The sequence below is a fragment of the Catharus ustulatus genome, chromosome 4, assembly GCF_009819885.2.
Source record: "Catharus ustulatus isolate bCatUst1 chromosome 4, bCatUst1.pri.v2, whole genome shotgun sequence".
Lineage (NCBI taxonomy): Eukaryota > Metazoa > Chordata > Aves > Passeriformes > Turdidae > Catharus > Catharus ustulatus.
This window is the reverse complement of record NC_046224.1, coordinates 74,949,876-74,967,637: the sequence shown is the minus strand read 5'-3', so window position 1 is coordinate 74,967,637 and position 17,762 is coordinate 74,949,876. Positions and strand designations below refer to the sequence as shown.

Sequence of the window (17,762 nt, the reverse complement as noted above, 5' to 3'; positions counted from 1 at the left end):
CGTTTTGTCTAAATTAGCAATACCACCATTACAGGTCCTGGGGGCAAGCACATCTTTGGTAACATTTCCAAGACTTCAGTAAAATTTCTCTGGAGATTAACTGTAACTCAATAAATTGGATTCGTCTGTCAAACCTGTCACCTTAACTGCTCATCATTTTCTCATTGGCAAATGATTACTCTTCACTTAGTGACTAATCTAAATATAACTTCTTCATAGAAATTAAGCTCTTACACTTCAAAGATAATCTTCACTGTATTAGATGATGTCCAGATCCCTTGTCTGAAAATGCAGAATGGGATAGCAACCAATACACAGTGATAGAAATATATCCCAAAATAGAAACCTGTTACTTTGATTTGCCTCACCCTACCCAAACCATTTTAAAGAAGGCTTCTTTCCTAAACTCCCTCCACAGTCAGTGCAGAGGATCATTTCTTCCATCCTTAGGACAGATTTCTGAAATGCAAGTGAAAGCAGCTGCTCAAATTGCCAAGCTCTCTTATGGTACAGAAGTAATCTAAAACACAAGTTAAATTCCACAACAAATTTCAGTGGATTAAATGAGATTAAAGGACTCCCATTTATTTGTGGGGAGCACATGCAGGCACATGTGCCTGTACACAAGGTAGAGAGCAGTTCTGCAGCTGCTTTTGGCCCTGAGCATGTGACAATTTGGAAAATATGTACAAGCATACAACATCTAAATAATTCAAAGCCTGCAATTTCAATAGTCTTCATCCTAGAAAAATCAATCACAGTGTTTCCACAAATCATAGTATTCTCAGTCCCAAAATAGCAGTCTGTTACCATTTACAGCACATGATGGCTAAAAACCACAAAGGGATCTCTATGTAGGTCTGCATCTGAGTTACAGACAGAGGTTTCAGAAAAGACACAAACAAGAAATTAAACTTTTGCATCCAGATCTAACCAGAGATCAGCCCTGACAAACAATAGACAGTGATAATTCTGACAGGCTGAGGGGTTTGCTTCCTTTTGCTGTTCATAGTGCAAAAAATGAGGTTTACTTTTCTGGGAGATATCAAAAACCTTAATAGAAGACAGTAAAAGACAAATAATAAAGTAAAAGGTTATAAAGGTTGGCTGAATGCCAAGCACACTTGCAGTTTTAGAGACAACCCTTAAATTTACCAGCCCATTGCATATTCACAGACATACCATACATTTTCAAACTTTTCTGTAAACTATTTGCCATATTTTAATAACTGGTTTCTATGGCCATTTTTTGAGTCTGCCTTTTTAGAATATGCATGCTTCTTGGCTGTGGTTTTAATTTATTTTTCTTATTAGTTTTAATTCGGGGTATGGCTTTTGATCTTTTCAGCCTGTGCTGGTAACTGGTACACCAGTAGCAGGTGTTTTTACTGGGTGTTATTTCAACAAGCTGGTAGAATAAAGACGCTTTATCAGCCTGTGTTGCTCGTAAAGAAAACTATATCTTAACTATTTTAGCACCACACATAGTATTCACCTTAACATTTGAAAAAAAACAATATCAAAACAAGCATTTATATAATAGATACATAATAGAGTAATATATAATTAAATATATGTATATATTACACAATGTAGTCAGCATTCAGCTGCACCAGCCCAGCCACCAGCAGTGTTTGTGGGGAAGAGCTTAGCAAGTGGAGAGGAGTGAAGAAAATCTAAACTTCCTATACAAACCCTGGGCAGTGGTTGCCAGCCCTCCCTGGCACTGGCCATACCCTCACCAGGAAGTCATTAATCCTCATTATGACACAAAACTCTGATTAAAAAGGACCTCCAATGAACCCACAGAAAACTTCTAACCACACAAAAGTAAACCATGCTATACAACAAAGGAAAACAGTGGCTGGTTAATATTCAGGGTGATAGCAAAAGATAACTAAAGCAAAAAACCAAAACCATTCTTTTACTCAAACTAGACTTTTGTGATCTAGAGGTATTATAGCATTCCCAGATTTAATCATATTTTTATAGCACTTGGCATAGAGGAAAAATAATTTTACTGGGTTGCTTGGTACCTGAATATGTTTATCACAAGCATGCAGACTTTTCTCTGATACTTTATCTACTTGTATCTTCCTGCTGAATGCTCCAAGTCTAAATATTAAGCACATGTAATATAGAGATGCAAAAATAAGCACTCGTGGCTTGCTCTGCAGTAATGAGCATTTCCAACCTAAATAAGGCAACCTAAATAATCAGCAGATTGCAACTGCAGCAAGGAGGGGAGCTGAGGGGGAGAGGTAATAAGGGGTGGGGAAAAATCAGCAGGAGAATCTTTACAAGCACCTGTATGAGGAAGAGCAGCATCTGCTTTACATCTCAGGCTGAACACTGCCACACATAACCCCAAAATAGTTCTTGAGTCACTGGTTCACTACACAAAGATTGTTAGGCAGCTTCTCTGTGACCTTTTCTACAGTGGATGCAGGCAAATATTTGAGGCAGTCTTTGTCGATTGTGTCTAAAAATAAGAGCTCCTGTTTATATAAAAGCAGATGCATTGATCACAGCTGAATTTACGTGGAGCAGAGGTGGCACGAGCAGAGGCACACCAGGTTTGCAGAGCACTGGATCAGAGCTCAGCAGGCTCTGTGTCAGCACTGCCACTGGCAGAAGGCTCTGCAAAAGCTCCAGCTCTGCAATATGCAGATCTCACCAAAGATGGTGAAAGCTGAGGCTTCTGTGCTCCTTTCTTGGGATGCTCCACACTTAGCAGGATCAGCATCACCAAAGAAGCAAGAATTCTCGTATAAACCATTCATCTGAGAATGCTGGTCAAGAGATAGTGTTTGTACCGCTCATTAGAGAACACACAAAAAAACCCCACAGAAATCCAAACCAAAAAACCCCACAGAAAGCCTCAAAACATCCAGCCTGCTTAGAATTTGCTAGAAATGGTGTTCTCTCCCTGTTTGGAGGAAGGAGTTGTGTGCAGGTTGACTCTTCTCCCATGACTGAGCTGCTTTGTCCTTGCTAGCTCTGACCACTGGACACAATGAACCAACACACAAAAACAACCCTGAACTATTTCCAACCTACAAGCAAGCCTGAAAGTCCAGGGGAATGAAAAAAAAAAGAAAAAAGAGGTATAAGAAACATAGAGCAGGACAATATCTCCAATTAAAGGCTAAAAATAGCTGAAGCATTTAGTCTTAGCTAAGAGAGATTTCCAAAAATTGATCAGAATTAATGAGCATGAGCACGTGAAAGGTTTTTGACACACCTCATAACCCTTTCAACTTAATGGAATAACCCTTACTACATTCAGCATTGGGTAGCTGTAACTAAGCAAATTCAGATGTCCAATAAGGTGCACACTGATAGCAATGAAGAGCAACAACCAGCTGAAACTTAACTGTGAAATGTCAGGGGTCACTTCCATTTCAGCTCCCCAGGCCAGGTCTGCTTCGTTTTCTGATGACCCTTGTGGTGATTAAAGAGCAGGGTTCAGAAACTGCGCTGGGAGAGATTCTTCTGCCTGGCAGATGTCCCCAAAAATCTGCTACCCACAGACAGCCCAAGGACAGCAGGAAGCTCAAAGCTAGTAGGATGATCTTTAAAGTACACCAACCAGAAATGTCTCTAAAAATGTGGCTTTTGCAGCACATTGAGGCCTGTATGCAACACTTCCTTGTGCAGACTGGGGATCCCCATTGTCCTTATTTCAAGTTATTTACAGCACAATGGCTCAATCAGAAAAGGAGTGTTACAAAAACAGTTACGTTATTTTAAGTAAATTACTCCCACTTAAATCCATACATTTCCTGAAACATTCTCTTGTTTTGAGTCATTGTATCATTACCAGGCACAGACAGTAAATGAGCATTCAGAAGCAAATGGTGAAACGATGACAGCAAACATCAGAGACAACCCTATGCAAAATTACAGAAGAGCATTTCAAAGAGGCAAAACATATGTTTGTGATTTCTTCAGAAAGATTAAACTGGAAGCCACCGATGGTAAGCATCTCCATTTAAAGGTTATTTAATTTTAAAAAGCCCTTCATGTCCTATTTCCAAAATAGATATTTTACAGCAGAGTTTCCAAAGATCAATTATTTCACCAGCACCTCATGAGAAGAGCAAGAATGGCTTTGAGCTGATCCATCCCAGTGCAGATGGCAATTTCTGCAAGGAGCATCTCTGGCTGGTGCTCTCCAGGAAAGAAAGAGCTGTTTCACAAATCACAGGTGCTGTGGCACAGCAGGGTTTGGGCACTACAGAGCTGCTGCCAAGGGCAGCGTGACAGAGCCAGAGCTGCAATTCTGGGCAAAGATGCCCTGAAGAGATAAAACTGGATCACACAGAAAGACCTCAATGTCTGTGCTTGTGGCAGGGAGAAATTTGAGGAGATGTTTGAGGTGATATAGGAGGATATAAAGTGTGCCACCCTTTACTTACGACAAAAACTTTCTCCGCTAAAACAGGTTCACCTTTTTTTCTGCTGTCAACAGAACCATTAGTGACCCAGCAGCATCCTGGGGGACAAGGGCTCTCCCTCTGGCTGAAATCATGGAAATCCAGGCTCTGGCAGCCAGAAACCCATTTGCCAGCACACCCAAAGTTCAACAAAGTCACCAAGTTCCCAAGACCAAATGAATGTCACACCTCAGTTTACCTTCTCTTTGAGACCCTACCACAGAAGGAGTTTGCTACAAATCAAGAGCAGCACTCTCCAAACCAGTCTTGCTGCAGTGGGCCAAAGCACAGACCACACAAACCAAAGGGCTACTGCAGAGAACCCTCGGTGCATTGCTGTCACCCAGCTAGTAAACTTTCCCAGTGATTTTGGTACATCCCAGCCAGCTCAGGTACCCACACTCAGCAGCCAGGAAGGAAAGCCTGATGTGCTGTCATCCCTCTCTGCCACTGGAAAGCCCATCTCCCTCCTGAAGCTACCTGTTCTGAAGTCACAAATTTCCCCACTCCTAAACCATCTTAGGAAAAAGGAATTGCTCTCACAACACAGGGAAATAACAGCAATATTCCTCAAGAAGCAGCCTCCACGAATTTCCAACTGGGATTTTTCCCAAATTGTTATTTTCCTTATCAATATTTTCTTTGCCAATTTCTTTCATTTAACTCTGTGCATCCAGGCAGGAACTATAGATTGAATGCATCTGCACTCACACAGGCCACCTGAAAGACAGGTGACTTTAGACAGACACAGAACTTTCTTCACACCATACTTCTGCTGCTGACAATCAACATGAGAAATCAACACACATGCATGAGGTAGAACTCAATTCAGCAGTTCTAGCAGTCTGAAATCTGACACTGAGGCTAGCTCAGTCACCAAAGCTTTTAGCTACATAGTCAATGCAGAGTTAGGTAGCTTCCAAAAATGCAGCCTAGCCCACCTGTTTCAAATACCTGTGATGTTCTTCAGCCATGACTGCCTTTCTCACCTCTAACTGCACACAGCTCTGAGGGATTAGCTTTAACGAGACAAGTTAAACACCTGCAGTGAGGTAAAATGAAATCTATGCCAAAGGATCTATATGAAGAACCACAATTCTCAGAATGAAAACTTAAAGCGTTTCTTTCTTATTTCATACCAATCTATTTCTTTCAAAATCTTCCACAACACAGCTAGGTTCTTTCAATCACAGTCACTTATTCATCCTGGTCCACTAAACAAATTATATTTCTGCCTGTAGATACACACAAATGTGTAGGCACAGTGCAGCTGCAGACATCTCAAAGACACTCTAACCATTTCCAAGAGCAGATAGACTTTTTCCCAGCTATTTGGAAACAAAAAATAAAAAAAGCCTCATGATATAGACACTGGAAAGATGGCAGATAAAAATCAGGAATATCTGTATATCTAGGTTGCTATTCAAGTTCAGGAGGTGCCTAGTAATAAGTAGGTGTAGGTTTGGAATGTAGAGCACACCCCACAGCACCAGGTGCAGTCTCCAGAGAAAGACCAGACCACAGCCCCTTTCCTCTCAGACTCCCTTGTGATCATGGCAATATCTGCATTCAAGACAAAAACGCTTGGGCTCTACAATTTACATTCAAGAGGAAAACCACACACATCCTGATCATAAAGCATCTGGTTCAGAATTCATAACTCCGTGCACTGAGTCCTCATAAACCTGTCAGGACATTTGTTTCCCGTTGCCAAGATATGAGCCTCCTTCCATGGCTGTTACATCCTGACTATAAAACTGATCACTAGGGAAAGACTGCACTGACCAAGAAGAGAATCCTCTTTACTCAATAACATACAGTACTCATGACTGAAGTTAAGACTGCTTAGAATAACTGGTGTTAGGGCTGCAGGCAGATGACTCAGGCTGGCCTGGGTAACCAAACAGGACATGAAAAACTCCTGGCCATGGACATGTGAAACAGCTAGGAGCGATAACTTACAGTGAGGAGCTGACAGGAGGCACAGGGGGCATTGTGAGAAATGGCCACATTCCACACACAGCTTAGAGGGAGCTGCCGGAGAGGAGTAATGGTGCAATTATGCCAAGAGAGACTGGACTGGCATCACCACCAGTCCTGTATCATAAAACTTTGCATGCCTGCTTTCAGTGTGCTTCTCTAGGCAACTCTGACTGTTTCCTCACAGGCAGCTCCTCACAGCTCTGACTCCTCTCCTCTCTGGCTAGCTAAACTCAAACCAGCCCTTACCCAGCCAGCCAACCCTGTCTGCCCCTTACACAAAATCTTCTTACCTTGTCTGTCCCTTGCACGGCCACACGTCCTCTCCTCCTCACAGCACAACCAGCAGGTTCCATCGCAAACTGCAGCAGCCTGAGTGGCCAGCCCAGCGGTCCTTAATCACCTGCTACACCTCTCCTTTATAACCTTGGGCAGGCACAGCTGTTCCCACTCGCGGTAATCAGCTCAGCTGTAATTCTTCAGGAGGATTGCCTCCTGCACTGTCCTTTCAGCCCATCTCCCCACACAATAAACCTCACACTTAGTGAAGAAATGGACTCCTGGAGGGGAGTGGCCCAGGGACAGCAGTGCCCAGGTAGCCCCGTTAGGAATACGAAATCAGAGATAAATCATGGCACAGCTGTCATATGGGGGTACCCATCAGCAGCCCTGCTCCTTGATCACCGCCTGGACCAGCACAAAATAACCAACCTGCACTTCAAATCCTACCACAAGACTCAAACCTGCTTGTGCACTCAGGAGGGGCTGGGCAGATTTGCTGTCTCTGATTTACAGCCAGACTCAGGGATAAAACATCTTGGTATTGCTGGGTCTGTTTCAGGCTTGATGACATCAGTAGCTGAGCACCATTTCATAGCACGGATCTTATTAAAATTAAATGCCTTATTAATTTCTTTGCATGCATCTCCTAGGGTGATATCTTCACATAAGCACACACAACATAGCTGATGAAGAAAGAGAAAATTAATTTTCTAAGCCTATTGACCTGGCATGTTGGGAAGATGAAGAGAGTTTTTAATACTGGAAGATGTGCATATTACAGACCATGTAAATATCTAAGAGGAGAAGTAAATAACTTCAGAGAACAGATTTCTTTTTCAACCTTCCAGAAGGAAAGAAATATAGCTTTTGTGGAGATATGAGACTTTCTGAAAGTGTACATCCTAACACAAAAATAAATTAGAATACAATGTGATCCTCTAACTGTCCATACTCCAGTCTTTACATCAATCTCCCAAACAGCACCTGACAGTCTGTCAGATCTTTGTTCAGTGTGTTATAGCTGCAGAATCAAGTTTAGATACCTTCTACTGCTGTTATCAGAACAACTAGCTCCATGAGCTAGAGGTTTAAATCCTAAGACGACAAGTGGGGCTTTCCATCTTCTGCAGTAATTCTATCTTTAAACAGTATTCTAAAATAGTATTCCAAGACAGCAGAGGGAGAGGAGTAATAAAATCCACCAATGTATTAAACCATCTGGCTGAGCTTACATCACATTCCTTTTGAAGTATCAAACACCAGTGATACGTGCTAAAAGAATAAATTTCCTTATAACTGACTCCACACAGGGCTTTCCCATCTGTATTTCTCATAAATAATGAGCCCTCCAGCCCTAAAGCAGCCATACCAAAATCCTTAGGGGCACTCAGTGTCTTCTGGGCACTGGTGTTCTCCAGCAGAAGCCGCCTTACAGAACAACAGACAAAATCCCAAGAACGCACACCCCAAAAGAAAAGTAAAAAAGCGTTCTGGTGAAATCAGAGCAAACTCAAGGCAAAGCAAGATAACAGCAGAGCTCTCAATAAGAATGTTAAGTACTGGAAAAATAGATAAAGAACTGCTGACCCATATGTGCTCATTTGGATACGAGCTCTGCCTTGAGCACCAGGATGTATGTTCCATCAAATGCCTATCTCCCCACAAAAATACTCCAAGCTGTGTAAACCACATTGCAAATTAAAAGCATTTAAGGAGATGTCTAAGCATGATGCTTCATAGAAAGTAGCAGGAGTTGCATTCTCAGCATTAAAAACTTCCTGCAATGTTTTGTTGAATTATTCATACTTGGAGATGTGATCCTTTTTTAAGCACTTCACATTTGACTATGTGCCATGATACATTCCCAGGGATTCTGCCAGGCACCTGTAAAGCTCCATGCTCAATTATTCCAAAGTTTGATGTCTGAATTTTTTAAAATTTTATTTTAAAATGCTTTGGTTGTCTTTAAGAGCTGCCAGTAGCAAGTCCCTCTTGTCATTTTTTGACTTATTTCCTGGCATGCGTAACAGCTTTTATCACTGCCTGCAAGTTGGGACATAATTTTTCATCTCTTATGATCTTTCTTGCCACCCTTTGCCTTAAAGCAGAGAAAAGCCTTCAAGTCCTGTTCATCTTAGTCTTTCACTCTCTGCTTTTATTTCTGGCTTTTGCCACAAAGGCTGAAAAGACAAAAGATACTCAGTTACTCCATCCCAGTCATCACCATGCCATTGCAAATCCAATTCATTGCAATCCATTTCAAATCTAAAATGTAAATCAAACTATTAACTCTTTTGGTCATAATGTAAACCCAAAAAAGTAAATTAAGGATCTGGTTTTTTCAGCATATTCCCTCATGAATGTGTTCATTTGTGATTTAAGCAATAAGCTTTGTTACACTGAACAAATAGCAAATAATTGTCAGAGAAAACCATGGAGAGATTTTTTTTGAGAACTCAACAATGTGTGCTGCTGCATGCAGGACCAACACATCCCAAACACCTGCTAACAAACATGTCACGGAATTTGTGCAATTGCACCAAAGTCAGCGAGAATCTGCCAGGCAAGATATTGGAGCTCTATGGCTAAAGCCATTCACTGATTTATGAATTCTACCTTTGATGCTGCTGGCACTAAACACAACTGCTATCTGCAAATCTCAGGCTTTTCCCTTAAATTTTCACTTAGGTGAAAGTGATGTAAAAATTTCGTGTAATCCACTCTTAGCTATTGCTCCTGAATACAGTCACACTAAAGTTCCATTAAACCCACAATTAAACCTGATCACTTTCAATTTTCACCCCATAAATGCTTTCTACTTCTCTCTGAAGACACCAATTTGAATTTAAATTACACCTGAAAACATTCTGTGCATCTACACATTTTATAATAGGCAATAATAACAGGCAATATACAGTTTATAAAAGCAATAATAGGCAATTTAATTATCATATGTGAATTTCAGCACACAGGTGAACCTTTCCTCCCGGCATGAGTCTATTTGTTCACAACTCCAGAGAGCAATGAATAATGTGGATTTCCTCTGTTTCCTTAATGACCCTTGGGTTTCTGTGCCTTCATTTGCTGACTTTGCTGTCAATATGTTAAATTCATCCCAAGGAAATCAGACCCCTTCATACTTAACTCAAATGTCTAATATTTACATATAGAGTCTGCATGGAAAATGTTCTTTCCTGAAAACGCAGCGAAGTTTGGCATTATAGATCAGTTAAGACTGATCAGCTTCCTCATATCTGTCAATCTGCATCAGAAATACGGTTCAACATAAATCCTCTCTGCTGTGTGTTTAGGTGCAAGAATTCATTTTCCCCTCTGTCTCCAGCACGTATCAATTCCTGTGTTCACACTGATTGCATTTACTTCTCACACAGCTCATTGTTGCATTCCTGGAGCTAAAATTCAGGAACTCTACTGCTAGCATCTGTATCACAAAAGTTGCAGTTTCAAAATCATTATTTTTGCCAGTAATACATGAGGCTGAATATAACTGCTACCTGAAAGAGTTGAGCTGACTTCCAAGCAAAGAGACACAAGTATTCTTTTTCTCTATGTGGAAGACTATTTCATCTGACAAAAAGTGTTACAAGAATATCTGAGGTATCAATAATCTATATTAAACTTCAAACATTACATATTAAATTTAAAAATTGAGGCATCTTAAGAAGTCTTACATCTAGCCAGCCACACTGGAATGGGAGCCTTTTTTTCTCCCTTGGAATAAAGAATCTGAAATCTGATCAGTAACATGACTTTGTTCCTACAATGCCTTTAGGAAGAAATGTTGAGTTAATTACTCAATTAGAGCATATTTACTTTGTAATTGTAATGTCATGTTCAGTCATATTTAATTGTTTTTTCCAAAATACCCAAAGGGAACCATACACATAATGGGTTGAAAACCTGAATATTTTAGATAAATAACAATACCATTTGGAGAAGGATATTTTAAATATATCATAGAGCAGTCTTTAAGGTTAAGTGGGTCTCAGACAATATTTTCCTTGAAACAATTAACTCTTTAGGGTTAATGTACAAATTTCAAAAATAGTTCCTCTGCAATCAGATTTCAAAACTACTAAGTTTCCAGTCACCCTTAATAATTATTTTATTTTAATCTCTGTCTTTTACTAAAGAATCACATTTTCCCTCCCTCCTAAATTTGTTGGATTTCTTGATGGTCAGGTGAGATTTGTGGATTTATTTTACTTCTTGATTGATACCAGGTTAAATAAGGTTTTTTCTCCCCCCCACAAACAAGGTTTTAACTGGTGACATTGGGCCATCTGCACAGATACTGATTGCAATACACACAGTGGGCACAATGTGGTGGGTTTGCTTGCTGGCAGGTATTTAAATTCTGCAGCAGGCAGCCCAGGGAGTTTGGGGAAGCTCCATCCCTCAGGACTTGCCTGGACATGGCCCTGAACAGACAAAATATGATTCCATCAAATCTTCTGTCACCTTCTACAGCACTTTTTTTGGTTTTTTTGGGAGGGGTGGAAATTCAGTCAGGTCTTTTGTTCTGGAAATCTCTGTACACAGTACACCTATGACTCTTCCAGACCTATCCTGAAACCATCTGAAGTTCCTAAAGAAGTGTATTCCACTCTCCTGGTTATGTCTCATGCACAGAAACTCTTCCAGGGACTCTTTAAGAAAAGAATATTTATATTTACTATCAATTGCACCCTGGTGTATTTTATAACAACTCTGCAAGAGCAACAGTGGCCTCTGTGATCATAAAACCTCACCACTGGATATCAGAGATCCCACTCCACTGCCTGAATCCATCACTGCCCTCTGTGCACTGACTGGCACTGCCTCTCTCATTAGAAAAAAAAAACAAGACTGAGAAAAAAACTGAAGCCTGGCATAGCTTAAATGCACAGCAATGGTTTACTCCAATAAAACAGAAAAAATCTAAAAATGGTAATTTTTTTTTTATTTTTTTTTTAACATTTGTTGGTAATATTACAAAGAAGAAATGCCAATTTTATGTTAAGTAATAGAGGAACTACCAGAAAAAGGAAGTGTTCAGTGGCCACCAACATGTCTGAACACTTAATAGTGTTTTTTCTTTTTAAAATTAATGATGCTGAAATCCAGTAGTAAACATTTTAATGAATACACTTGCTCTCAAATTCGTATTGTCCCCACTATCTAAATAAAACCAGCATTTCAGATAAATGATTGAAAAAAAATATACTGGGTTTGTGTGCAGACTTAAAAAAAAAAAAAAAAGAGCCAATTGAACCATTTAATAACATTATGTTTTGTAAAGCATATATCTGCCACTGGCAAAAGCCTTCTTTGGTGTTGATCTGATTTGTTGTGTTCAATAATTTAAGGGAGACTTTTACTGCACACAGTCACATCTGCTACACTGGTGGATAGTCAATAAATTTAGAGAACCCTTGCTCAGAAGAGCTCTTTTATGTGCTGCCTGAACTTGAATGACTCTGTTCCTTTCATTATTTCCCAGAAAGGGTTAAACAAGACACTTCCTAGCAAGTCCACAGAAGAAGTGAATTGAAGAGTGACTGGCATTCAGGTAAACCCTATTTTAAGCATGGATGTAGAACCATTTTCCACAAAACTGAAAGAAAGCAAGCCACAGCTAAGCACATCTGGCAACACTGTAGCTACAGAACATGTTCTCTGGAGTGTTTTGAGGAAACAAAACAAAAAGAGGAGGACAAAGAATTCAAAGTAAATGTCTCAGTGTGATAAATTAATTCCACATGGCAAAGCTGTGTCACATCTGCTATAGGGAATGACTCAGATGTAACCCCAAAAACATATTCGAGATGTGAGCAAGAGGGGGTTCACAAAGGTGCAGAGAGCACAGCAGGTAAGGGCTCATGACAACAGTGCAAACTTCAGCAAGAGCCAGCCAGCAGGAACACTGATGATGACCTAACCAAAACTGGGCTCTGTGACTGAAGATAATTCCAAAGAAAACCTTTCAAAAGTATATACTCTAAATTCCATGCCTTTTGCAGGACACTTAAATACTCCTTTTAAGGATAGGAAATGCTTGAAAGCACTTAAATACCTTCCTGAAGGCTCTACTGGTAACTTTCAGAAACAAATACAGCGCACTGTATTATGCAGGATGTTTGAGTGCTGTTACTTAACATTATATTGAATATTTTTATATATTGAACTACTTTGAGGCAGAAGATAACACTTCATAAGTACAAGTGTTTATGGTTAAATCAGGGGAGGTTGCAATTCTAAAGCTGCATCTTTAAACAGTGATTCAGAGTCTTTTTCTCCAAAAATCCTGAATATAAGCTGCCTCAGACCACCTGGAGGTACTCTTTATGCCCCATGACTAATGCCTACTCTAACCAACCCTCAAAGCAAAACAAGAGCACAAGAACAAATACTCAAACATGACGACTAAGTTTGCTAATCTGGTCACTTTGTCACCATGGAAAGAGCGTTGTTTCTCCTACACTCGAAAGCATTGCCCCAAAACAAACAGGGAACAAAATTGGCATTCTGAAAATAGAACAGAAAATTAAAGCAAACATCCAATAGATTCTAGTGCCTCCAGCCAATGGTTTGGCTGTAGCATGCCCAGCATGAGACAGATTTCAACTCTTCGACTGAAATCAGCTGTGAAGTGTACACAAGCATCTCTATTTATACCTGCAAAGTTAAGGGAAATATTTGTGGGTTTGACCCTCGTTTCAGGTCAGAAAATGCATTAGGGATTGCACCTGTGACTTGACCCTCTCACTATCAATAGGCTTCTGAGAAATAAAGGGTATACTAATTAGTTCTTAATTTAACAGATACAAGAGATACAAGGGCTATGAAAAGTGTCTTACAGGGAAACATTTCAAGAACAGGGTATGTGCAGGTTAGGAAAGGAGGTTGCAAGAAGATCTAATTATGGTTGAAAAATACCTGAGGGGGTTCTTTTTCTACAAGCAGCAGGTAGAAATCTGTTCAAAATATGCAATAAGGACAAAGCCCAAAGGCATTATCTGAAATTGGAGGCAGGGTAGTTCAGACACGGTATCAGAAACGGCTTTTCACTCAGAGGATCGTTACTGTGCGGAATAAATGACCTACCGGGGGTTCTTCAACCCGAATGAATTCTATTCCGGGATGGACACCGAGGTCTGGGGGCCGCAGCATCCCGGGCTCCGCAGCATCCCGGGCTCCACAGCCCTGCAGTGCCACCTTCCGGGAGAGCCAGCCGGGACCCCCAGGCCCCTGCCCAGCCCAGCCCCGGGGCTGAAAAACCCCAGCAAGCCCTCTCCTTTGGCTCCTTTCCAGCCGCCTCTGGCAGTCCCGATCCCACCGAGCCGCGCACGGAGCGCCCAGCGCGGCCACCCCGGGCGGGCGGGCTCGTCCCGCTTCTCCCTCCGCAACACGCGGACTGGCAAACCCATTTTCTCTTTTATTTCGGGACAGCAAGTTTTCCAAAGTGTTACGAGGGAAAGCGCTAAAGACGCTCTGCTAGGATTCCACCCAGTCCCGCATGTGCATTAGATGTGATGTAGTTAGTTTTGGAAGGTTTTGCTGGCACTTCTTGGGTGGGGTTTTGGTATTTTCTAGACACACATAAGCTGTATCAATGAATAACCGTTATTTAAAAAACACACTCCATTGTACAGCAAAAAATGAACATTGGGTTTGAGCAGCAACAAACAACATGCTATTTACTTGCCTTAGTGCAATAGTGGGCTGTAATGAAAGCACAGCAGGCTAAACGTCAAAAAAATGAGGAAATTCTTACTTTTGGGTCAAAGATTTTCAGGATACGTAGTCACACTGAGAAGTGTACAACAAATACATTACAAATCTACCCAAACTGGCATTTAAGAAGCCATCGAATCCCTTTCAAATACAATTGCACTTCCTCACAGCCCTCCCGGTGTAACTAGTGGCCTCTCTATGCTTTATTTATTTCTTTGCTTGGAGTGAGCCCTGCTGGAGCAGCTCCCCTGCTGCCCAGGTGTGAGAGCTGCCCAGGTAGGCTGACAAGGGACTGGCTGCTGTCAGAGCTGTGCAGGCAGCAGCTGCTGCCAGAGGCCTGCTCACGTCTGTCACATCACAAGAACAGACATCAACATTTGTCTTGCACTGCCAGCACCTGGAACATTCACCTTGCTGCCATCAACTGTGCAGGATATAAGAGCAAGGACTGATCCAAATCAGTCTTCCCTGCCAGCAGCGAGGAGCAGACCATGAGTCCAGAGCTGGCTTCATTTTCTGCCCTTCTCCTATCACTACCTTGCAATCTGGACTTGCTTTAGTGGCTCCATTCCACGTTGTGATGGGTTTGCTCCCATCTCCTCACCACCAGGTTTTCTTGACTACTGATCAATTTAACCTTTCGGGTGCTGTTTGCATGAAATAAAAATAGATTGTAAATAAATGGCAACCTGAGCACTATCAGGGAACAGGACTCTCTTCCACTTGGCTGATTTTCTGTTTGCTTTACAAGTTGCTCTTTCACCTAGGAGTAATGACAATCCGCATCAAGAGACAGATGCAAAACTGTTTCTCCAATTATATAATCACTGCAGCTGATAAGGAGGGAGCTGGATTTAGGTTGCCATAGCGTTGGCATATTGCTATGGAGGCTGAGCTCTTCATCCACTTTATCAGCTCTGGACCAGGAAGAGCAGCCCAATTATGCCAGCCGAATGCATGTGCTGCAGACTCGCTCCCACTTGCAAGAAGCGCTCTGGATCAGGGGCTGCTTCCTTTCCCCTCCCACCTCATTTCGATGGAGTGGCGAGGGGGTGCTGGGTGGCTTTATTCTTTTTAATCTGCGTTTAATCGGAAGGAGGGGTGGTGTTATCTCTAAACCCCACCACCCTTCCACCATCCAGGGCTGCCACAGCGCGGCTGCCCCTCCCCAGCTGCGCCTCCAGCCCCCTCCAAGGCTCGGGGCTACCTGGGGGCTCACCTGGGCCCCCGGAGCAGGGCTTGGACGCCGGGCTCACGTTCGCCAGAGGGGAATTGTCGCCGGCCCGGGGAGGGAGGGGCTGCCCTGAGGAGCAGGAGGGGGCGAAGGGGACAGGAGGGAGGAGTTGGCCGGGGATGGGGGGTTCTGCTGCGGGGACAGAGACACCCCGGCAGCCTCTCCAGGCGGAGAAGAGCTGCTCTTCCCTCGCCGAGGGGAGGAAATGGCTCAGCCTGCTCTGCAACACCGACGTGTGTGTGCAGCCGGGGCTGGAGGGAAGGGAGGGGAGGGGGTGACACCATGCAGGTAACGGGATAAAAATAACTTCGGGAACGGCGGGGGGGGGATGGGGGTGGGGGAAGGCTTCTGGAGTTTGGACAAACAAAGTTTTACTACGGGGAATAGTGGGGGACATTTGCTGATGTCGAGGAGCAGCAGCACGGGTTGGTGTCCATGATGCAGGCGAAGCTGCGAGGAGCTGGGCGAGAAATCGCCGCCCCGAGTAAAACCCAAGTTTCATTTTAATGCAGGCACCCCCGATGTCCCTCGTTCTCTCAGCACGGGCGCATGTATGGTGCACATGTGTGTAAACACATAATTCTCCCTTCCCCTCCCCTTTCGTGCGAGAGATTGGAAATAGCGTAAGAGCAGGGAAGGGCTCCTCTCCCGGTGCCTTAGGAAGCCGTACCCCGATGAGGCTTAGGAGGAGCGGGACGGGGTTAATTGGGAAGGATCCGCTAATTCCGCCGGCCCTGCGAGTTAATCCTGCTCTGACACGGGCTCTCCCCCGAGCCCCGGCCCCAGCGCGCAGCCCCCGAGCCGCCCGCCCCTCCTCGCCCCTTCGCCTGGCAAGTCGACCACGGCCACTTAAAGCAACTTTTCTTTGCCCTAGGAAGCAGCCCACGTTGTGCGAGGGGCTGGGGGGTCTGGCCGGTTCCCCCCGGCCGAGGGGAGCCGTGTGCTCCGATGGAAGCCGGTGGCAAAGGCTGTCCTTTGCCCCGGCCCCTGCCCGCGGCGGCTGGGCTGAGCCGGGAGATGAGGGACAAAGGGCAGCGCAGGGAATGGTTGCTAGGTCCTCGGAGGTAAATCTCAGGCTTACCTTGATGGTTTTCTTCTGGAATGTACATCCTCTTGTTTTCATTGACCATTTAAAACGAGTCCAGAATAATCCCTCCGAAAATCGGCTTGGTAAAATTCAAGGAAGAATGGAGCTGTAGAATTTCCCCTTTTATTATTACCTGATTCCCATTATTGCATCAAACACCAAAAACTGATCCTTTCCACTACTGCCTCCTTTAGTGAAATTGCAATGCATCCTCAGTACATCCGGGCCCCTTCCAAGAATTTAGCACAGCACCTCTGGCTGTTAAACCATAAAAAAGAACAGGAAGGGGGGAAACGAGAGGGGGGCGGGGGGGAAGGAAAAAAACAAAAGCATCCAGGACAAAACCTCTGAGGGTTAAATGTCTTTTTAAAATCCACCAACTACAAGAGTAACAGCAAGAGGAACAAAAAAAAAAAAAAAAGAAAGAAAAAAAAAAAGGGAGATGTTCAAACGCTGCTGCTCCTCCTCTTCAAAGCCATTCTGAGCGCGTTGTGTTGGCAGGGAGCTGTTTCTGCAGAGGAAGAGAGCAAGTCCCAGCCCCTCACTCCCTCCCCTCCCTCAGCTCTCCGCTCTCTCCTCTCGCCGGCAGACTGACACCCTGAACGCTTCCAGATGTTCCATCTGCGGCGGCCGCACGCAGCTCCGCGCACGGCGTCGGAGCCGCCGGACTCGATCTGAAAGTTGAACACGCTGCCTGCCTGCCTCCACTGCGCCTGCCGGAGCCTCGCCACAGACATGACGTCAAGGAGGCGAGATGGAGCCGGCTGCTGCCTGGGGAGCGGGGGACAGCGAGGGGAGCGGCGGGGCCGGGCCGGGGCAGTGCAGGGACGGCGGCACGGCCCCGGTACAGCGCCCGTCCCACGGATCCCATGAATCCCATGGATCCCATCCCGTCCCATCCCATCCCATCCCATCCCATCCCATCCCATCCCATCCCATCCCATCCCATCCCATCCCATCCCATCCCATCCCATCCCATCCCATCCCATCCCATCCCAAAGCC

At 43.7% G+C, this 17,762-nt stretch overlaps 1 protein-coding gene across 1 annotated transcript in view; it reads right to left on the bottom strand.

Moving 5' to 3' along the window:
* Positions 1–17,551, bottom strand: part of CACNA1C (calcium voltage-gated channel subunit alpha1 C) — a 384,464-nt gene extending 366,913 nt beyond the window's left edge. The window contains 1 exon segment of the mRNA XM_033057464.2: positions 16,754–17,551. Within this exon segment, the coding sequence (XP_032913355.1) occupies positions 16,754–16,802 (49 nt within the window). The 5' untranslated portion in view covers positions 16,803–17,551.
* Positions 17,552–17,762: the final 211 nt, after the last annotated feature.